This window comes from Betta splendens, chromosome 17 (assembly GCF_900634795.4).
Source record: "Betta splendens chromosome 17, fBetSpl5.4, whole genome shotgun sequence".
NCBI lineage: Eukaryota > Metazoa > Chordata > Actinopteri > Anabantiformes > Osphronemidae > Betta > Betta splendens.
This window is the reverse complement of record NC_040897.2, coordinates 13,910,000-13,933,989: the sequence shown is the minus strand read 5'-3', so window position 1 is coordinate 13,933,989 and position 23,990 is coordinate 13,910,000. Positions and strand designations below refer to the sequence as shown.

The 23,990-nt window shown below is 43.4% G+C and overlaps 2 protein-coding genes across 2 annotated transcripts in view; both read right to left on the bottom strand.

The window, feature by feature from the left end:
- Window positions 1–6,881, bottom strand: part of insra (insulin receptor a) — a 32,061-nt gene extending 25,180 nt beyond the window's left edge. Inside the window, exon 1 of the mRNA XM_029131023.3 lies at window positions 5,659–6,881. Coding sequence (XP_028986856.1) covers window positions 5,659–5,764 — 106 coding nt within the window. The 5' untranslated portion in view covers window positions 5,765–6,881. The remainder of the gene's footprint in view (window positions 1–5,658) is intronic.
- A 4,511-nt stretch (window positions 6,882–11,392) lies between these two features.
- On the bottom strand, window positions 11,393–23,800 carry mfsd14a2 (major facilitator superfamily domain containing 14A2). The gene is made up of 12 exons (XM_029132738.3): window positions 23,548–23,800; window positions 21,289–21,384; window positions 18,501–18,563; window positions 17,642–17,769; window positions 17,187–17,301; window positions 16,717–16,935; window positions 16,309–16,422; window positions 15,544–15,615; window positions 15,238–15,350; window positions 14,260–14,357; window positions 13,994–14,151; window positions 11,393–13,912 (listed from the first exon to the last, which is right to left on the bottom strand). Exons 1-12 carry the CDS (start codon window positions 23,629–23,631, stop codon window positions 13,700–13,702), a joined length of 1,473 nt encoding a protein of 490 aa, XP_028988571.1. The 5' UTR covers window positions 23,632–23,800; the 3' UTR covers window positions 11,393–13,699.
- Window positions 23,801–23,990: the final 190 nt, after the last annotated feature.

Sequence of the window (23,990 nt, the reverse complement as noted above, 5' to 3'; positions counted from 1 at the left end):
TAACTGCCAGACGACTGCACAGCAAACGCAGCCTCAATGGGGACATCTGATAGCACTAAGAAGCTCCCGTTTCCTCACAGAGAACTACAAACACACTGAAACAGAAGTGTTTAAAGCGTAAAACAGCCAAAGTGCACAATATGAGAGGTCAGTGGTTCTGGAGCGGGCCAGCGCCGTACCGAGTGACCCTGCGGTGAAGGCACTTCATCACAGAGGAGCGGGTCCAGGTTCCTATCAGTGTTCACTTTCAGCCAGGCCAGTATTTTTAGCCCTGCATTCCCAATAGAGAATCTAATACAGTGCGGCCGAACCCATAGTGGCGCTCATTGACGACTGGAACATGGCCGCCCTGGTGAGTTAGTGAGGAATTTTAGAGCGACAGCAGGGAGAGGACTGGCGGCGCTGACTTCACCATGTGTGAACACTTAGTCTAGGAGCAGGACTGTGGCGGGAGGAGAAAGTCTGTGATGGTGACGCCACGGCCGGAGCAAAACAAACCAGGTGCATGCAAGAATTTAAATCCTCCCTGTTTGGTTGTAAAGGAAAAAAACGGGAGATAACACAAAGGTTGCTATGGTGACGGCTCCAGCTTGCCATTCATCACTTACTTTGAGCCAGACGGCCTGAAAACACAGACAAAGTGCACTGAATCATTAAATAGAGTCATTAGAGGGGCAGATTTCCACCGTTTCCAGCACTGCTCTCGCCTTAGATCAAATAAATATAATATATAATAAAAAGGAGTGACCTAATGGTTCAATGCTGCAAGAAATGAAAAACATGTTGGCAAAAACAAGGAGGCCAACAGGACAGAAGAGCCGACACCTGGTTTCATTTGGCCTCTTTTCTCCTCAGAACGCTGCTTCACAGACACTCATTCCCATCCCCGGCTCCACTTTCAACCACGGAACATGGTGTCTGTTAATTAGAGCTGAATCTCAACTACACACCAAAGAGCAAAAGTGCCAAATTAGGAACAGACAAATGAAACAAACAACAGAATTAGCAATAGTAATAGTTTTCCTATAATAAAACAACGACTGAAAATGAACAGAAAGAAGCTAGATTTGTTGCTGTTTTGGACTCTGGCTAAAAGTTCAATTATTAATAAAAGGGTAAAATATCATAACTTTATCCTTTAACTTTCATCCCAGCTTAAACATAGCATAAACACAATCCACCTGGACCATCCTCTATAAGGAATAAAACTCACTGATGGAGCCGAAGTTATTAAACAGGGAGATTAACAGAGAATGGATGGAGAAACAGCAAGTTAATACTTTTTACAGTCACTGTAATATTAGCTTGAGTATGTTTTAAAGACGTGATCTGAAGACCAGGACCCAGTTCACAGCGTTCTGAAAGGTTTTAAAAGCTTCAAATGCTTTTGCTTTCATGTTTAAAAACAGTTATTAAGTCTAACAATTGTTTAAAAAGAGCCTGTTTTACTTGATGTGGACAAAACTTGAGTTGTGACTAATTAATCAAGGCTTGTAGGTAGAAAATCTTAAACATGAAAGAAAACACATACACTATACAATGTGGAGAACGTGGGGGTCAAAGGGCAGCGGACTCCTGTGACACAGCTTTACACACGCTCCTTGTCACAGATCCGTTCACTAAATAAGTTGCAACACGACCACGTGAGCGGAGCTAAACGCAGACGACAAACCGTCCAGAGGCCGCTGGGAGCGCAAGGCGTAAAATGGGCCCAGGTCACAAGACAGGGCTCAATCTAAACCTATGTCAGGACTGTTGCCTTAAAATGCAGCGCGCAAACACTGCAGTTCCTCTGCTTCATCCTCCGTCCACCGTGGAAAATCCACCTTCTTCCCACCAGAGCTGCAGGCATCAACAGGCCCCGGAGCGTCTCCTCTCCTGACGCGGGGTCTGGGGGTCGGGGTGGAGGCGGTGGAGGAGGAGGGGGCGGCAGGTTAGACTGACGGGGGAACAATATCTGAGGCCCCAGTCAGCGTGCAGGAGCACGAGCGCTCAGTGATTGCAACACTTCCCTTTGCAAGGTTTCGCTGCTGTTTTGTTTCGGGCTAGTAACCGCAGATCCACAAAATGTCACAGAAACACATTTTTCCACGCTGACACGTGTGTAAACAGCAAAGAGAACTTTCACTCACTTGTCCTCCCGTCTCGCCTATTAAATGAAGAAATACGTACATGAGCCAAAACATGGGGTTTTAAAAGGGAAGGTCAACACTCGCTTCACCTCAAGGCTTCGTTAAGAAGCAGCAGCTGCAATTAAGGTTAATTAAGAGTCACCTGCACACGATTAGATATTACATTATTTCTAAAACCGTCTCATCAGCAGGTGTAGTTCAGGTGAAGTATGTCATGAAAGTGGCCAGATGTGCGGCGGAGGTGACAATTGTGATCGCAGCGCATCAACGATGCCACAGAGCAGGGAACACAATTAAAGCAGAGTAATTCAGGCCCCAGTCTTTAAATAGAGAGCCTTTAAAAGCACAGAGCTTCCTCCTGGGACCGTGTGATGGCTCCGGACCAAAGATCATTTGGCGCTTCAGACCTCACTCACTGCTCACTCTATTCTCTCTGCCGACCAGCATGACAATCCATTTTATTTTAAAACGTAAAAAGCGGAGCCTGCGATCCGTTTCAACACGCCACGTGTTGAAAGCCAAAGAGTCAAACACGGCCTCATTTGGGTGCATTAGGGCTCACACCGGTTTTTAAATGCATGTGGACGTTACAGGTAAAACCGGAAGGGAGGTAATTATTACCTATAAACCGGCGGAGCTCCACAACAAGCAGCCGAGGCTCGGTGTGAAGGGTGAGGACCTGACACACGGCTGCCTCCATGCAGCGCCTGCAGGTGTGTCACTCCACTCTGACTGCACACAGCTTTCAAACATTAACCTGTCCGCCAGCGTATTGTTGAGGATGACAGGCGTAAAACCCATTCTACCGTAGTCATGTCAAACACACAATACTTGCGGCTTCCCGAGCTTAAGGCTGCAGTGGCAGTGTTTTTATCTTGTGAAGTGGTTGGGAGGGGACGCGTCGGCACCACCGGCGCTCCTGCAGACAGGAGGCGTGCATCACGGCGGCCATGACACCTGCTGCGGCCACACAGCGAGCCCTCACGCCGGCCGACGGCCTTAATATAACGAGCAGGCTCAACAATACGCTGCGCTCTGACGTCTGAGCCTGCAGAGACTTCAACGAGCAACCGGAGCCGGACATTGACCCCAGTTTGTGCCCGTTACCCTTCGCCTTTACATTCAACCGACAGGGTCTTTATGCAAATATACAGCTCAGCCACAACAGCAGCAACACTTAGAAAATAGATTGTGTCTGCTTCCTTTCTAGGCGGTCTTAATGAAGTGTCAAAAGAGAAACGTACATGAACATACTCTTTGAAAATATATGTGAGATGAACATACACAACCTCCTGATATTTGCTTAAGTACAAGAACACACCAAGCAACACTCAACACAGAAATGCTCAAATAAACTATTACAATATGAAAAAACACTAAACAATACACACAACTTAAAAACAGATTACATTCATCTCTCATTGTGAAAAAGATCAAATATTTTATCTCCAAATTTAGATGATTTTGGAAAAACTGCAGCAAAGTCATTTGTTAAAAAAAAAACAAATGCTGTGTAACCAGAGAGTAAGTACACGAGGGTGGGGTATGAATGATGCAGTTTGAAACATGAGGCCTTGCGTGATTGTCAATCTACACATCTAATGATGATATGATTTTCTTTCCTCGTTAAACAAATGTTTCCATGAAGCTGAGCTGGACAGAAACCAACCAGTAGCTTCAGAGAGTCGGACACTGGGTGTGGGGCCCAGGTTCCACTCTTCCATTCTGTGGTTCACGCTCACTCCGAGAGCAGCAGGAAGAAGAGGAGGGGGGGCAGCAATTACACAACCTTCTTTGACTTCGGTCATAAAATTCTCGCTCAAACTGGTTCGATGACATCTTGCAAAAATCTGATGAAAGGTGAGTGAGAGCCAGAGCTATTGTTTTCCTTCACATCACAAAGCAGTAGCTGCCGCAGTAGATGCCAGGATTGGTAGAACAACACAAACTTCCCTCATATTTTTGGCAGAGAACGGAAAAAAAATGGATTAACACTTTGAAACAAATTATTTGTGTTAAGCTGAGCATCTGTAAAAGTTTTTAATTATAGTAATATAGTTTTTAAATCAATAATTACAATAACCTCTTTCAAAAATGTCATTCACAACAAACAACTATAATCAATTAAAAATTATTAAAACTGTCTTTAAAAAGGTGCTAAGAGCTGTGATAAATTGCAAACAATTTCTAGTTCACAAACTAACAAACGTGTTGAGTTCAGTTTTTAGATTTTGCTGTTTCTCCTCCTAAATTATAATAAACTGAATATTTTGACATAAGACACATGTTCAGGAATAAAAAGACGTGCATGGACCTTGGTGCCAGAGGTTAATTTAAAAAGGGGTTTGCTCCTATTTTAATGTTTAATAAATGGAAAAACTACTAAATCATAAGTTAGTTGCAACTTATAGATAGAAGTGGGCTTGATTTAATAACAGATGGCCTGAACACACACCAGTGGTTCTGCACCTTATAACCTGCACAGCTCCACCGAAACCACAACCATCGCTCTTTCATAAACAAAGAAGCCGGACACTTCTTTATCTCACATTTGAAACCAGAATCATATGCCTAGATAAAAATTACAAAAGCTCCTGGTATGTGGGACGATGAGTGAATATTTACCCGACTGGCCACTGCTGGCGTTATCTATGAGTGCGCACACATACACACACACACACACACATCTAAAAACACAGCACATCATCTGACAGGTTGGGTCCAGTAGCGTCCAGCCAATATTTGCTCAAAGAAGGTGGAAAACTGGGAGCACATGCAATCTATGCGGCTTTAGAGAAACGTGAAAATGCCTCCGGGTGATTTCAAATAGTTCATTCATTCTTATCACTGGGGTTTGCTGGCTGGAAAATGTAAAACAGATTGTTTGGAGCTGAAAAGAGGGCTTATTGTTACATTCCTGTAGTGCCCACAGCAACAAGCACAGGCTTCACCATGAACAATAACCGCCTATTAATCCTTCCAAACTCGCTCATTACTCACTTATTTGGGACAAAACATTTTGTTTACAGTTCTTGCAGACTCAAATAGCTGATAAGAGTTAACCTTTGTCCCTTTGATGCAGAAACCAACTACAACTTGCTGCCTAAGTTCCTTGATCAAACAAGCAGCAGCAACAAAACAAAACTAAAAAAAAAAAAAAAAAAAAAATCAGTATGACAGTAAAGCTCCACTGAACTCACCATTAACACAGCGTCCTCATTGCGGCTTCGCAGTGTTACATTATGTTATTTTTATATTTAGGCATATAATTGTTTATACCTCAATAACAGCCCTGCGTTTAATTTTTATAATAAATTTCCCAAATATAAATACATTTTTGTTCAGTTAAATTATTCATGTTAATCCACGCAGCGCAAAGTAAGACATGTTAAATGTTAAATTTCTGGACTCTTAAAATCGCAAAGTTTTCGCAAGCAGTGGATTATAGACGGGAAAAATTATTTACTGTGGTCACTTAAGTCAATTAAAGGTTTAATGTAAACGTAAACTGTGTAGAAGGACTTACTCTCTCCTGTCGCTGGATGACAGCTCATCACAAAGCAGACAGCGGCCAGCGCAAAACCCAAACACAAAGTCCGGAGACGCATAACTGAGCCGGTGTGAGACACCATCCAGGTCAACACGCAATAATCCTTGACGAGGCGGACAGTCTAGACTGGAGAGAAATGCCTCAGGAAACTGGTTTTGTTTTGCGGCGTGGGCCAACAGGTAAACAAAAATAAACATCAGACATCCCGGAAGATGGGCGGAGGAACGGGTCCAACGTGTTCACTCAAACGCTCGTGAGCTAGCGCTGCTGCTGCGGCTAACGTTAGCCTCCTCATGGAGAAGCCCCGTTCACGGGCGCCACGCGGCCCACGAGCGCTCCCTTTGAGTCTTTCAACATCGGTCCAGCATCAGATAATTTAGAAGTCCCGGTTGAGCAGGAGGATGTGGGGGGAAAAAGTCAAACCCGACGTGGCAGCCGAGAAGAAGCTAACGCTGTTGCTATCCGATTAGCTAGCTAGCATGCTAGCCCGTGCTCCGCCACCACAATCCAGGCCACAAGTGAAGTTTGCGCTGCTTTTCGCCAGCCCCGTCTCACTTGAACTCTGACAAATGTCATGCAAACACATTCAGACGGAATTCTTCCTCCTTTTTAAAAAACAAAAGCGTGGCGTGCGAGTGCACATCATTAAAAACGCCCCTCAACTTAATTCGTTAGCTTTGTGGAGCCGTTCGCTGCGGACTGTGGCGTGCGTGGCGCAACGTTAGCGCGTCTTTCGTAAAATCCTCTCAAGTCCCGCAGCGAGCGCAAAACATCCCAGTTGACTCGCGTGGGTTGTGAAACGCGGAGCGTGGACCCGCTCCACAGCCTCGCCTCGTCCTCAGCCCGGGCACAGATTCTCCGAACGCTGACAGACGACGCTCCGTCGTGGCTCCGCTCCGCGCGTGTTTGTTTTGGAGGCGCACAATAAAATAAAATAAATTATCAGATTCTCCAAGTTGCGCTCGTGTCCGGCGCAGATGCAAAGACAACGACCGAGGCGCGCGCGCGTGAGTGTGGAGAGGAGAAAATCTGCGGGCGCACTCGTGCGATTTCGCTTGTCCTCCTCGCACAGACAGGACAGAGTCGGTGCCGTCTCCAGGTCCTGCAGGATCCCCTTCTCCCAGCCTCTCCGCCAGTAAACAAACCTGCCAGCGAGCCAGATGGGCTCCAGGGGAAATACGGACTGGAGCTTATTGGATTACACAACACACCGATCCAAGTGAAGGCTGCTGAAAACGAACGCGCTTACTCCCACCTCACAGGATCCAGATCAGCGGCTTTATTGTTGCTTGCTACTACAAATATAATAATAATAATAATAATAATAATAATAATAATAATAATAATAATAATAATAATAATAATAACGACAGCATGTTGCATGTTTTGCTGTTGTGACACTGTGGTTCTATCTGTAGCTGACAATTGTGTCACTAGGCTGCAATTAAAATAATAACAAAAAGCTGTAGAACATGTTTTTAAACCTTTTACTCCCAATTTTACTTAATTGACAAGTTTCAGCCCTATTAGAATTTCACACTGCTTCAAAAATAAACTAGTTGAGATAATTGCATAGTCCAGAATGTGAGTAATATTTGTAAAAAAAAATGTAAAAAAGGGAGATATGTGGTTTGGGGAGTGGCCAGTAAGTGCAACGCCACAAAGGCTCATTACACATCAAGAGTAGAAATGAATCATTTCACCTGTTTTATGGTCCGGGGTTAATCTCCTATCGTGGATTTATCTAATCTCATAACTCTGATTCACTTAACTGCCTTAAAGCACCGGAAGTGATCATTTACACAATCATAACACACAGGACAGCTGTGAACTACAGAAATTATCTTGTGTGAGGTTTTACTACTCCTGACACCACAATTTACTGAAGTGATTCATGTTTCTACTAAATTTCCTTCTTCTGCACCTGAACCCTCATTAAAGTCAGTCAGAGCTCTATAAGATGGTAATAAGACACAGAGTAGCATCTATCATCACACACAATGATTACTGTGGCTTCTGCACTTGTCACAAGGTGTAGTTTACTGGCTGATAAAGTAAGAAATGTAAAATCAAATTAATGACAAACTTAAGTCCAAGTTCTCATCAATAAAGATGCATTCAAGTCACTAGGTATTGTTTTTTGTTGGTAAGAACATCGTGGTGTGTTGTGGAAACCAAATTCCTTGTACAACAAAACAGGAAAAAAGCTTTAAGATTGATTTCCTGTCAAATTCTTGCTTCAAACTAGCATCTGCAAGTTGTATCATAGATCCACGTGGACCTGGATCAGAGCCATGAACCGGGTCAGAGACATAAGCCCGGAGAGCAAAACGGGCCAGAACATGGAGGCCTCGGTCCACGTGTTTAATGTTAGTCAGTGTTTCTGCACATTTGACATTGAAGACGATCCTGTTATCTTAGGAAGCTGAGGAAACGAGACGAGGAAGAAACGTCTGCGTGTGATTCACCATTGTTTAAAAACAGAACTGGAATCTGCTTTTGATCCTGAAATGTTCTCACACTCAGACGCACTAATGGAAACGCATCAAATGCCTGTTTCACACTGTGATGCAGAGGCTGGGAATGGCTCAGATCGCTCTTCCCGCCGCTCCACCACCTGATTACATCCTCCGGCACAGGAACCGGGTTTGGTACAAGACGAAGTCCTGTTCATTGAGATCAGTGGAAAATGACCGGCGCTGCTGCCGCTGACAGACGCGCTCACGTGGTGGAGCACTGTCCTGCACCGCTCCGTCTGCAGCTCCAGCACGCGGCGAACAGGCACTGATTTAAAGGGAAGTGAAACCAGCGCGTCTTCAGAAGAATTCATCACAAAGTGCAACAAGGAGGAAACGGCAGAACGATGCTCAACTGCAGCTTCGCAGATCAATGAAGCTGTGCATCAGCTCAGGTTCACTGTGCCACTGTGAAATCTATACCTTAAACATAATCCTGTATTAAGTGTGCAGTCTGAAGGCGTGAGGAGCCATAATGGGATTAAAGTGACTGGATGACGCCGTGTCCCACTTGTGAAAAGCTCCAACATATTTTCTCCTGTGCTTGACTATTATCACATAGAACGTGGCCATACTTTAATATTATTGACATTATTATTGTAATACATTTTAAAGCAGCTTTACAACTTCATGAAATGTGATTAATCTCTAAAATATGTCATATAGTTGTTTATAACTTTGAGTCCTATTTACAGCCTCTCACCAGTTTTAAATGTCAGTGTTTACCTTAATGTTGACTTCAAAACAGTTTCACCATATGTTTACTGTTAGAAGGTCCTCGAATGCCAAATCCTTTATTTGTAAAATGTCAGATGAAACAAATCAGTAAATGAAGTGCAGACTCCTTTTCCCATCGTTTACTGACGTATGGAAATTGCTGTGGTGAGTCCTGGACTCATTCCCCATCGCGTGGTTTCCTGTCTGAGCGGCTCGTACTTCCATTGTGCGCCTCTTTTTGATCTCCTCTGTTGTAGTGCCTTGAAGGAAGTTTCAGTACATCCGATATTTACGTGTTGCCTGACATAGTTGGAGTAAATGGCCTGGAATCAAATAGAACAATAAGCTTTGGATTATGAATTCGGCCTTGGGCCCAAGACGACTCTGGGTCAATCAGTGTTTACCTGGAAACCGAGCCATAATAGGCTCAAAGCAAAGACTTGGTATTTCGCAGATTAACAACTACAGATATAAAAATACTAAAAGTACGTTTTTTATGTAGACTCTTTAAAGTGCAGTCGTCTGTGCTCCTCAGGGTTTTACGCGCGTGAAGCTATTAAATGCTAATCACATGCACTTCATATGCAGGATTTTAATATTTACATTGCTCCGTAACTGTGATTTTACATTTGACCCAGTACACGAAAACTGAAAACCACACACTGGAAAACTATACAAGCTTTAAAGCTTGATGTGATTCACACCAAAGATTTCAGAATGAGGCGACGTGGTCTATTGCTATAAAGACGCTGTCGTATGTAGTGGAGTTATTTTTGTCCATCTACAGTGTAGGGGACGAGGCAGGTCTGAGAGGTGAATACGAGACGTTGGCCACTGATAACATTCTCCAAGCTCGGCCTTGAAGGAAGACGTGTGCAGAGGTTGGGGTCGGGCCCAGAGCCCCACACCCGCCCTTCAGCTCCGTCATGCGACCACACACGGGCGTCTGCATATAGAACATGGGAAAGCATGCGTGGTGGCAGAGGTTAGCGGGAAGCCCAGGTTCACACAGACCTGTCTGACGGCAAGAACAATGGAGTTCACACATGATTCATCCCGGGGCTCTTCCTCGACGCCAGCGAGCCACACTTGTCCACCGCAGGAAAAGATGGTGCCGCGTGTCAGGGCCAAGCGGGACGTCCAGCACGGGGCCGCTTCCCCTTTCCCAGTGCGTCGCTGGGGCTCGGGACGCACGGCGCTGGAGGAAAACTATTTCCTGTTGCCATTTCCAGTCCCACAAAGACAATACTGTACGTTTTGAGGGCTCCTTGATGGATGCAGTGGCTCTCGGAGGTTAACGGACGCGTACATTTATAGCAGTGGCGCTGGGGCCCGTTTGGGCTCCGGCCAAGTGCAGGAGGCCAGTGCTCAAACACGTGAGGACTCGCACCGACCGACGCCTTGGACGTGATCTGAGCAGCCGCCGTCTCTGCAGCGCTGTTGTTCCAACACGCCCGCCGCTTTAGCACGCGGTGGATCCGGACCGGGCCGTGTGCTGTGGATGCAGCCTGCACCTAGTGCCCTGGAACAAAACCCACATGTCGGACGCGTGTCTGCATGTGTAAAGGAAACTAACTTCACACAGTGATATAAAACAGCGTCAGCAGGAGTTGGTGATTACATCAAACTGGATGCGACAGTGCCCAGTGCTGTTTGCAGGCTGGTCGGGAACCAGTGGGCATGGATTATGGTTAAGAGTCTTATTATTATCTCCTCTATCCCAGGTTAAGACCACATAACACCTGCTGCTCCACTTGGACACTTTTGCGTACATCATCATATTCCAGCAGACAGAAGGAAACACCAGTGTGTGTGTGTGTGTGTGTGTGTGTGTGTGTGTGTGTGGTGGGGGGGGGTGCACAGGCATGGCTGGAGGATCGGTTCTCTAAATGCTGCGAAATGTTAGCATCTACCTTTTAGCAGCTGAGAAATAAGAATCAGCACATGTTTTTCATCTGAACACCGTCTTCAACTGTGAGGAGACACCAGGTGTACATTAGTTTTACTAACTTTTACTTCACTACAGTGAAGGCTTATGCTTTACACACTAATGGTCCGTGTCAAACTACTTACGGCACTAAGGTCTTTGAGAAAACGCCAATCTTTACTTTAAGACACTTCAAACCTGTTGATACCTTGGACAGATTTTCCTTCTACTGACGTGGCTTTAATAAAGCAGGGCTCAGACCGCAGAAAGTAAAGAAGCTTAGTTCTGTGAATTAATAACTGTGTGCGGGCAAAAACTCAAGATCTGCAACCCGACGGCGGATCGTTAAAGTGCCTGGGAACAAAGTTAAGAGCTTTACCCCAAACTCCAGGTATTAGGAGCAGCCAATGAAGGCTAAAATAAACACCTCCTGTTTATTTTGGGATCTAAATGCATTTAGCAACCATCACATCTCCGATGATCGCTGAGACACACCCCTGACTGGCAGAGACAGGAACATGAACTACACAGTGCAGAGACTGACAAAACATTTCATTGTACAATAAACCTTTAATAAATAAGTTTATCATTAGTTTCCCATATTTACATAATAACCACCGTTTACTTATGTTGCCATTCTCCTTTCTTGGCTAATTTTAGGCACACAGAGAGGGGGATTCAGGCCACAAACCACGTAATAAAACAGGAGTGGCTAGCAGGTAAGTTGAGAAATATATAGTAACTGCACCAAACAACCCAAGAGGCTCTCACGTTGAGCAATAAATATATACATTTTCATTACGTACAGGTGACGTTTGTACATTGCTTGTTTGCATGGAAGCTGTGGGGGCGCACAAGGAGCTGGTGCAGAATCCAACCAATTTGTTCAATAAATGATAATGCAAATATATATTTAAATTCAGAGATTATGTCAACAGCCTCTTGTTCGGTAACATCCCCTCTGATACAATAAAACAATGACAGGTGAGGTGACGATGTTGAGCTTAGTGTGGTCAACATCTACTGCCGGGCTCGGAACATTCACCTTGTTATGATCCACTAGTAAAGCTGGGCAAAATAAGAGCATCAAATGGAACTTAAAGTGAAATGCTTGTTTCTAAATGAAGACCAAGATCGAAAAGAAATAGATGGACATTCGGTTATTTCCCATCTAGCCACGTTATGGAAAAAGTTTTAAAAGGCTATATTTAATAGCATTAAAACCTAAAGTCAAAGAAATTAAGACAAGAGAAAAACAAAGAGAAAATATTTGAATCACTCAAGCGCACAAACAGAAAAAACAAGAAACAAAATTGGCACAAAACATATGCTGTCGTCATATTTGGTCTAAATGGACTTAAGAGGCAAGTTCAAACTAAAATGTTGAAAACCGTGACAGGGAAAGGTCCAACCGGCGCCACATGTTGGCTGGGAGAGCAACAGCAGCAGATTTCTATGGCAGGTGACGATACGGATTAAAAGCCGCAGGAAAATTTTTATCTGTTCATTCATTTTTATGTCTTTTTGGGGTTTCCAACCACCTGCACTAAGGGACTAAGTTCATTGGAATAGAATCCAATCATTGCTCACCTTTGACTTACATACTGCAGCAGCATGACTGATATTGTGTTTAACCTAGTGATATTATTTCAACGTCCTCATACTAATGGTCAGTGTCAACACCGACATGCTGATAGCACTGCTCTACCTCCAAAAGCTCAAAAGCTTTCAAAATAAAACCACGGGTTCTGCAGTTTTAACCCTGATGGTAATAAATGGAAACAAAGACACAGGAAGGACATGAAAACAAAAGAAGAGTGTAAGTGCTCCGATGGGAGCGATAGCACAAGATTACAGAGCCTCCGTCAGACCTTGGTCTTCATACAGGTTACGTAATGTCTATATTAAGTCTTTTCAAGGCAACATTTGTTTTTCGATTTAAAAACCTTGACTTTAGTTCAGACAGAGAAAAATATACAGCCCAAAGTGTACGACGTATCTAGAGAATGGCAAGTAAACATTGAAAAACTGCTTTAGCTAATAAAGTGGTCTCTGTTGAACACTCCTCTCACAGAAGTGTGATATCTGGTCTTACGAAGCTTCTTACATGAACCCCTTTGCTGCTTCATCTCAGTTACACATCTCCAAAACTGGATAGAGACTCGTCTCTCAGATGCTGAGCATCCCAGAGGAAGAACGTCAGGCATGAGAACAGAAGTTAGCTTATGAAATACCGTTAGACAAGTGCTCAGCTAACTGTTATTCTCTCGTTGGACTAAGTTGCCACTTCACTGGCTTCAGGGTTCACACAGGGATTTAGAAACATTTCAGATCTGCTATTACTCTCACTCCTAAATCTCTTGAGTTGTTTTGCACCAGGAGGGGGGCGGGGGGCGGCAACTGTATGCTCCACTATTACTGCGTTGTAGAAACCAAGAATAAGTCCAGCTCAGCCACACACACACACACACACACACACACACACACACACACACACACACACACACACACACACACACACACACACACACACACACACACACACACACACACACACACACACACACACACACACACACACACACACACACACACACACACACACACACACACACACACACACACACACACGTTTTTCCATAAAGAGAACTCAAAAGGGCTGCTAAGGAGCGAGTGCTCACTTTTGTACTGTGGACACCAACGCCTCATCATGGCACAACAGTGCGACCTGTGCCTGAATTTCAGGCACACACTGTGCCTGAAGTGTGCATGTGTCCATGTGGTCAAACGTGTGTATCAGTTCATGTGTGCCGGGGTTCAGGGGTGGAGCGAGGGTGTGTGCCCCCCTCGGCTGAGGTTATACGCTGCTGTCCTCCAGCAGGGGCTCCTTGCCCTCGGCCCCACTGCCCTGGGGGCTGTGGGAGTGACTCTGTGCTCCGTTGCTGTGCTTCTTGTATGCACCAGGCCTCATGCCAGGCCCCGTGTGCTCTGGGATAAACAGGGCCACCAGCAGAGACAGCAGCACTGAGCACGCACCGAACAGGAAGGGAGGACCGGGGATGATGGCACTCTGAAGAGAAAGCGTTTGTCAATGTACAGCACAGAAGTCAGAACATGCTGTGATTTTTGTTTTACAGATCTGGACGCTGACCTCATCGGTGGGGTTGGCCATGTTGGGTTTGGGACCTTTCTCCGAGCCTTCAGTGTCCGCGAGCTCCACGTGGAACAGGTAGAAGACGAATCCATAAAGAGCAGGGCCCAAACCGCTACAGAGGCCCCGAATTCCTGTAATCATCCCCTGTACAACACCTACAGAAAGAGCCAGAAACAAAGCACCGTAAGGACACAGACACCTATAATACTGATATGCAAACGGACCAGAGTGGGTCTTGTTTTGGTGACACTGTGTAAACTCACCTTGTTGGTCTGGGTCTGCGTTACGGGACACGATGGCGCTGATGGCAGGGAAAGTGATGTGGGACATGGCTGCAACGGCTCCAGCCGCCCAAATCATCCTGACAGTGGCAACACACATTTATTAGGGATAGAAACAAAACTTTACTTAACCTTTCAAAATCTCTGTTTATACACATGGTTGGGAGCTGGTCAATACGTCGACTACGGGTAAAACCTTAAATCTCCCCAAAAAATCTCATTAGAATAAAATGTCAAACCAAACAACAGCAAAAAGCAAAGTTTAAAATGTCAAAAGCACTTTGAGATTAGGTTTTATTTTGTATTCCATTTAGGTTCACTCTGGAAGCCATGGAAAGATTTCTCACCTTAATCTAAAAGACAGTCAACTTAACCTTTGTTTAACCTAATTTTCAGGGTATTGACCAAAGCAGAGAAGAACAACAGCTAGACATCTCTCAGAATCAATAGGTATTATGGCTGCCCTGCCTTCCCCTTCAGGCCAAAACAACAGGTCGACCTGCTAAAGCTGTTATGATCTCAACTCAGGAGAAATGAAACCAAGCTGCGTTTGGGGCAAAAGTGTTTGTTTGTGTATTAGACCGGAGCAGAGAAACACACAAGATAACTGTTGTGCTATTACTTTTGGATTAAGCATAGTAAAATCCTGTGTGAATGTCATTATTGCCGAGAGTTATCCAAGTCTATGCTGCCCTCTGGTGGTTTGTCAAAGAATTACTTTAAAAAGGATTCTACTCTGCAATTTTAATAAACTAGTTGTTCCATTTCTTTGACATCTATATCAAGATTGGGTTTATGTTTGGACTATTTGGCTTTGGACCGAGGTTGAACAAGCAGGTTCAGTGTAAATTACATCTACCCGGTAATAGACTAGTGGCATATTAATTTTTTAACACATTCCCTAATCGTGCAGCTACATTTAGTCACATCAAGTGTCGTGAAGAAAAAAAAGTTACTCACCAGGGCTGAGAGCCAAAGCCGTACCACGCCAGCTGGAGGATCTGGAAGCCAAGGCCGAGCAAGATTGTGTTCTTATTCCCTATTGAACGCATCAGGATTCCCAACACCACCGTCTAGAAACACACCACAGACGTTAGAGAGTTTTTTGTTGTGTTCTGTATCGCCTGTCAAGTCTGGCATCAAGAGATGCCAGACTGGACAAGCGGCATCTCTTGGCATCAAGAGATGCCAGACTGGACGCAGGTAGATGCAGGTAAATGTTGGTCAGTACAACATAGGTATGTTACGTATTTTTCCTCAGGTTACCTGAGCGAGAATGGACAGGATCCCCAAGACAGCAATAAAGGCAGCCACAGTCTCTAATGAGAAGTGAATGACCTGAGGGAGACAGCGTCACATTAGCATAACACAAGCAACAAGGAAGAGGAGGGCAAAGGCTTCTAACAGGACTGACATATGATAACGAAATGCTGGCATAACGAGGGCATTCGGGCGTGGGGAGTAACACAAGCCCCCGTGTTTGCCATCCTCTTAGGAGGGTAGCGGTAAGGCATGACACGCTGTTAGCTTGACTGACTTGTTTATTTGGCACAGTGTACACAGACATTACAATCCTAAACTTGACACTGTTTAGAAGAATGAGGTGATCATGGCACGGCAGAGCTGCTGGCTGTGGCCAGTCTAGAAATAAGCATCTGTTTCTGGCTACCAGCATTTGAAATACAATGGGTTGTCTGCATTTTGCTGGGCACCTCATGAATTTGCTCCACTTATTCATGCAGACCCACAGTTCTAATCTTAAAGAAATGGTGAAAGCGTGTGCTCGGCAAATTTCACCCAGTAGAGCTTTATTCCCTAAGAAAATGTCATTAGCAACACAAACAGCAAACCAAATAATGCTGTGATTCTACAGGCGCATGTTAATTTCAGAACTACACTTCTCCCCTTAACCAACACTAAATGGCAGGATGTATCCATTTTACATGTGCACTCTGTCTTAGCAGCAGAGACATTTTAGAATAATCTTCATGATGTCTGTGATTACCTGTGGCTCCAGTCTATGGGTCTTACCTGTCTGAGATAGAGGAAGAAGCTAGAGTACTGGCCGGCCTCTGGGAGGAAGGAGAGAAACACTGTGATGCAGATGAGGAGCACCGTGGAGTCCTGACCCACTTTACGCAGAGACTGTAACATAAAACAACAACAACTTCATTGTTTATAAGAATTTAACCTTAACAAGCATTGTTTCTGATATTCAGCATACTTTAATATTTAATTTAAAACTTTTATCAACAAATGTGCCTGTGCTGCCCGAGAAGAAAAAAACTCCTAATCTCATTCAAGGCACAAGCATAATGTTTATATAAAGTTAATGTGGCTATTCATCAAAAAGTAGCTGTGCAATTTTAAACGGCTGAATAAAACTGATATGTTAAGTGCTACTCAACTACAACTAATAACTGCAGTATTTTTGCTTACAGCGAATGGGTCAGCCTGTTCCCAGGAGATAGGCGCTCCCCACGATGCCGGCCTCATCTTCTCAGGCAGCGACTCTGGTACGGCCACCAAGATGAAGCAGATGTCAAGTAGGGCGATGGCTGTGGCCAGGATCACCACCAAGGTGTCACTGTAGTGCGTGGACAGATACGCGCCAATGGCCGGGCTGGTAACCAGACTAGCCGCAAAGGTAGCTGATACCTGGATGAAGGGCAAAGCAGAGCTGAGGTGAGGGAGGCGTGGCGGTGACTGATGGTTAATGCAAGACTGCACCGGTAACATCGTAAAATATTTGTTCTCAGGTCTTTCTCACACATTCTGATCACGATAAGATCAGCTTTTTAGAACTGCTGACCACCGATTAGATGAAGACCTTTCATTACAGATACATAGGTTATTCCTCCCTGTTCTAAACTGTGAGCATATATTTCACAGGACATTAATTTCCTTACCAAACCATAGGCTGTGCTTCTCTCATGCTCCTGTGTGATATCAGCCACATATGCAAAGATCACAGAGAAGGTGACGGCAAAGACTCCGGACATGGAGATGACTGCAAAGTACCACCTGCAAGAAGAAAACAGTGATTTATGACAGCATTACAAGGTACTTCAGCGAGCAGTGGACAAAGCTAGGTGAACAGAACCAGGCGAGCAGCTGTGTAAACCTTACAATTACGCATAAAATGAAAGGCCAGATACTGACGCCTTAGTTATGTGTGTGTGAACACACAACCTATGTTGATGCTTTACGACTTTGATTCACAAGTTGTAGAGAAAACCCACCCAGTTGTATTGTATGTACAGTGTGTTTGGAAAAGAATGTATTCAGGCTGTACAACACACACCACAACTAGACAGACAGACACAGACAGACAGACAGAAATCCCAACCCATTTTGTACTCACCATGGGCTGATCTTCATTAGGGGAATAGGTGCACATGTGAAGAAGACTGTAAGCAGCAGAAAGGACTTGCGCCCCCATACGTCTGACAAGGCTCCAATCAGTGGAGCACTTAAAAACGATAACAGGCCCTTGATTGGACACACGAGAGAGGATGTATGAGAAACATAAAAGAAAATGATCAGCAAGCTAGAGCTAGAAAAAGACTCTCCGGGAATGTGAAACTATGAATCTTCAGTAGCTGCAGTCGATGCATGATGTCTCCCATATAAAGCTAAAGCCAGACACATTTTGAATGCAGCTGGTGAGTTGATCCTTTAAGCACTCTGACTGATTAAGAGTCTTCTGGACTGCAGACTCATCATTTCTTCATCGCATAATGTTTGCTGTGGTATGGATCAGCACATAAAGTTCACACCAATTATCTTAGACACAGTCCCTCCTTGCTAATCAGCAGCTGGGGTACTTCACCCTAAAAAAGTGCTTCAGCTGATCTAGTCTAGCAAACTGGGGAACCAGCAATGTTTACTGGGCAACTTGCAGATGTGAACATGTAGCTGATGTGGTGCTGAGCAGGGCGTTGCTGAACAAGCGCACACATGCCTGCCAGATTTTCCTTAGGCAAAGAGATGCAAGACAAACTTGCAGCACTAAAAGAATGCTAGCTAACAGAGTTTTTGGTTTAATGTTAAGACTATCAAAAGACTAGTTTTAGGAAAAAAAACAAACAAAAAGAAACACCCAGCCAATTCCAACACTGGCTACTGGACCGCACATTTGCACACATTCTCATTACACTGCCACCACATGGGACAGTTTCTGAATCCTTGCGTTTCTGTTGATGTGTACTCTTGTATCTTACCTTGACACCATGAATTAACCCATTCATCAGGAATGTGTGCTGGGGGAATGTCTGATGTAATACCTGCAGAACAAACAGAGAACACCACAGCACCATTTAATTAATCTACAGTCTGCAGCTGTTTGACTAACTGCTAGCATAGTTCACATGCTTCCCCCTAACACATGACCTTGTTTCGTTAAAGGTATTTGGAAGACGATGTTGCAGATGGAGGTTCAGCAAAAATACATATAGGGCAGACATAAAAACCTGAATGAAACCTGTTTCACCACCACGACGATGAGGAGAAAACAACAGTAATAAAAGTGACTGAGTTTTGTCAACAACAATCTCACCGATAAGAAAATAAATGATGCACTCATTGTATGGCCAAAGTCCTTTTTAGCTCACTGTTGCTGTTTTTATAGTTGATGAATAAATGCTGTAACTAACCTGGATCAGAGTATTTACAGATTTCTATTCAGGCATATTAATGGTTCACATTAGGCTTCTAAAGGCATGCTGTCCTTGAAGTGTTTTGGTACATATCATAGAACAGTGACTCCAGATTTACTTGTAAAGTGCACAAAGCTCACATGCAGCAGCTTCCATGGTGTTGTGTAGATCAGTTGATGCTAACATTAATTCTATTGCTTTCCCTGCTGACTGAGCAGAATCAAACTTGCTATGCTTATAGGACAGTGCAGCCACTGTAGAGAAACCGGTCTGACGCAGCACGGCTGCCTGTAAACCAGAGAGCGAAGCAGCTAAAAAAGAGGGGTGTTTGTAGTTTGTATGTAGGCCGTCATAAAGCTTTGCTCCATTGTTATTAGTGCTCTGACCGTAAAAAACTAAAAAAATCACTTTACATCAAGACATGTGGGTTATTTTGAATAGATATTTAGTAATCTCATTGATTCTTGCTCTTTGCTAAGACCTTTCAAACGGGGCATTGACTGCCTATTTAGTAGTTACACTCTGTAATAAACAGTGTAATTTCCCCACACGACTGCTGAAACATCTTTATTTCACATATATAAATAGGCTACGAAACCGAGATACAATAGACCTCCTACAAATTGCGACTAGTCCAAAAAGATAAATTTAGACTAAAACCCAGACACACAAACATCCTGTTGTATATTCTCAGCGTCAAAAGCAGTAGAGTCTGACAGCCATAATCTTACTTTCAGTTTTTTTTTTTATAAGGAATGAGTTGAGCTCAGAAGTTGACTGACTGGCCAGCTTTGCTCTGAATGACGTGTTATTGTGGTTACAGGCATCCTTCATAGTAATCATCAGACACTTTACCTGGTACACAGTGTTCGGCTGAGGATGATCATTTACTCTTTAGTAAACATGTATAGTTTAGTGTCACTTAAAGCTTGACACAAGAAGCCAGCATTAGAATGTGGGCAACTCCAGACGTCTCACAGCATATTGCATGGTTCTTGATACAGATTGCATTTCAACACCTTATTACAACATCTTTTTTCTGTTTTGTAGACGATGTATTTTTGAGACTCCGCTCTAATCATCTATATGCATACGGTCTATAGAGGTTTCTCAAAGCATTGCATATATCTCACAAACCTAAATCCCACTGTATAAAGATGAAAAATGTAGGAAAATAATAGTTTGTGAGTCACGGTCTGTCATTGTATAACTACCTTAACTGAAAATGCAGAGAAGAGAGGGGGAAGAAAGTACTGCAAGCATTAATGACCCCACTGTGGAAACACAAATTCTTGTTTGTATATTTTTTTGAATAATATATGGAGCTTGACTGAGACTGAACAAAAGGATCATGTTATTGTTCAGGGGTACAGATGGAAAACTCATGGCATGGCTAAGAATCCCCTGGGTTCCTCTGGGAGGTGGTTACCCAAACACACACAGCTCAGCAAAGACTGTTGCTGCTGGATACTAATGAAGAACTATGCTCACTGGGAGCAGTGAACCAGTCCCTCTCATCTTTAACGCCCTTCGATTTGCAAAACCTGCACCCACCCACAAATCCCGACAGTAATATCCCTATAGTAATTAATCCTTAAGAGTTACACATACAACCTCCTCTTAAAACAAGAACCCGCACAAAGCTATGCACTGCTTGTTCACCTCATGTGGCTCACAGATGTTTGCTCATCATTTGTTTGCGATACCAGTTTCCACACAAAGCCATTCAGACTAGTGGAGAAAAAGACAGGGTTTCTATAAATGTTTGGCTACTTTCATAAAATGGAAATCTTTTAATATACATTCCCAACTAGTAGGACTAGTAGGAAACTTTAACAAAAACAGTGTTATATTTATATGACTTTTTTTATTATTTAAATTGTGGAATTTCTAGTAGCGCTTTTATAAAAACAACAATTAAAAACAGATGCTGTTTGCGGTGCCTGTAGTAAATACTTGATCCAACCCTCTCTGCAAATGTGTGGCATGGTTTGTCTAGTGGGCCTCTGTGCTGTGGCCTTACAACACAAACCATTGACCTCTGATAAGCCTTTTTAACAAAGAACCAGTGCTCAGACAATAAAACTGTTTGATGCCCTTTTCATATTTCTCAGCCTATTAGCGCCTGGCCAAACATCTGCCAACACACAAACAAAAAACAAGACTGTGTCACTGAGGGCCTGGCTCATGTGATTAGGGATTCAATTATTCATAGACACTGATGGGCCTTGTGTGATTCCAGTCAATGGGAAAGGGCACTCGTTGGCTAGGTTTTAGAGGAGAGAGGTGTAGGGATATGAATTTGTTCAATCTGTGTTGTTGGTTTACAAAATCAGTATGTGTCTGGGCTTACCGTGAGCATTGGGGTGGTAAGGAGACCCCATGCAAAGAACTCCAAGAAGATGACCACCACAGCATGGTAAACACTGGGTTCACCAATTCCCTGAGGCTGGATGGAGACAAAGAAAGGCAAATAGAAAAGCTGTTAGCTGACAAGCAGCAAAACAACATGTCAACCTGCACAAATGCCTTTTAATGGTAACAAATTAACTTTGAATTGCAAGGCAGCATTTGCCTGCAGATACTAGAGCCACACACACACACACAGGAATTTAAAGCCATCAGTACAGTAATAAAGTTTGAGTTAGTAGAGCAGATGTTCCTGATGAACAGACATGTCTATTACATGAATTATGTTACTGGAAACTGGCTGAAACAGCTTGATAGTTTAGAAAGATCAGAAAAAGTAAATAAAAGTATAATAGAATATAATAAACTAAATACAAACATTATTTCAATGAAAATAAGGAAGAAAAAAATATTTGCACCTAGACAATCACTATGTATAGGACAATGTAATCTGTGAATGTGTGCATTTTCAATGACCAGTACTGTGTTTCATCAAGGCAAATTGTTCCTTTTTCCTTAATGAACCACTCCCTGGAGAATTTAAAGATTTGACTTTAAATGAAATCTATGAATAAAACGAAGTCTATAAGCTAAAGAGAAAAATGTGAGTGAGTGAGCTTGGATGCATAGCACACTCTGGGAGGAAACACAGCAAGGTGTTATAATTGTGGAGATTGAAAACTAGGCCAAGATCACTTTAACAAGAAAGGTACCAGTTGAGTTTGCTTGAGCACGTGGTTCACCATTTCCCCTGTGGGAAGCGATAGCATCACAGTAAAACACCCTAAAGAGGCATGTACGACAGCTCCTCATTCGACCATGAAGTTGCACTGGTTTATGACGTGTATTCTAACACCTCGGGCTTTACTAAGAAAGGAGGAACAATCTTTAACTGCCTTATTATAGCAATGTTGTAACTTCCTTTCTTTTGAAAGGACGTCAATTTGAGAATTCAGAAGGTGCATTTCACAATTCACTAGAGAGCATCTAAACCTATTAGAAGCAATTGGTGCATGCTTAAAGTGAAACTATAATGGCTGAATGGTCAAACCTAGCTGAAGCAATGGAGTAAAGCAAAAACAGTAATATTATAAAAGGGCTTAATTGAAAAGAGATAGGAAGTAGACACGTGTCTATCATCAAGCTAAAAAGCTTAATGTAGGAAAATGATAGTAACTTGTTCTGTTATACATTTCTGTGTCTTCATATGACCATCCAGGAGTTTTGGCATAGCTCTCTAACTGATTACATAACCAGCACTGCATTCCTACCAGTCCTACCATATTAAACTTTTGCCAAGAACCAAATTCACTTAATAGATTATCCAAAGTATCCTAATTCCTGATATTGAAACGGTTTCAGGTTAGTAGTTATACGACTACAAATAGGGGACATGAACAGACCAAGTCTGCTATTCAAACAAACATTACCCCCGCTGGTAAACAGCCAGCATGCAGCTAGTTAGAAACTTCGTTACGTACGTTAGACAGCGGATGTCACCTTTGGCAGCAACAGTAAATATTTTTGCTTGTGCAAAGCTGACAGGCTAGTTTACAGTTAGCATTATTGCCAGAATGTCTAAAGCGTTAAAATCGCATTAGGCTCTAGGACTCTTTTAGACAGAGTTCGTAATGAAACACAATTTATTTAGCCAGGTGGTTAGAGGGTTAAAACTAGCTGAAGAGTGTCCGTTATTGCAACAGGACATAAATAAACCCCAATTAAACCCATCTGCTAGCAGACTAATGCTACCCAGGTTGTTGTGGCGCTAGGTTACTGATGGTGTCACACGTAATTCTTTTAAGGGTCTGAAATAACCGCGAAGTACTTTTCACCTTGCATAATCAAATACGCTAATACATTAAGTAAACGAAGTACTCCAGGGGACCAGACGACAAAAGAAAGCTCGTGCTAACGTGAAATCAGCTAGCTAACGTTACCTGAGCTGACGTGTAAATTACTAGCTAGCTACCGTAGGCCGCTAACATTAGCAGGTGCTATGTTAGCCACTTCGCTAGGCGGTCCCTTCCACAACCAGCTAACGGTGAACATTATCAGCGAGGACAAACAACCAAAGACAGAAAGCAACAACGATTTGGCGACGAATACGTCTTCAACACATGTACTACATTCTCTGAGCATAAAGACCATCTAAGATTAGTGGTAAGCTAAGCTAACGAAGATAAATAAATATTTAACTCACACTTCCTCCATCTTTTATTATAATTTTCTTTGCAAGAAGAATGCTGCGGTTCAGCCGCTTCTTCTTCTTTTTCTCCCCCGTCATTGTTAACTTATGTCCATTCTTGTTGTTAGAGGGTCATCGTTGCGACTATTAAAACTAAAACAACCTATTGATTTCGACCACCAGGCTCATAACACCTCGACAGTCGGCTACATGCAGCTAGCAGCTAGCTAACCAAATGATGATTTCTTTTCCCCACCTCACTTCAACCCCTCTTCCTCAACAAAATATTGACCCGCCCCTTCAATCAATGGGGCTCGAGGATTGGTCGCCTGTTGGAAAAGCTGCTCTCTTATTGGCTTAAAAAGTCATACGGCGTTATTGACCCTCAAATAGTGATTCGAAGACGTCACGTCGCGGGTAACAAAAAGGAAATCCCTTATAAGGTAAATCGTTGTGTT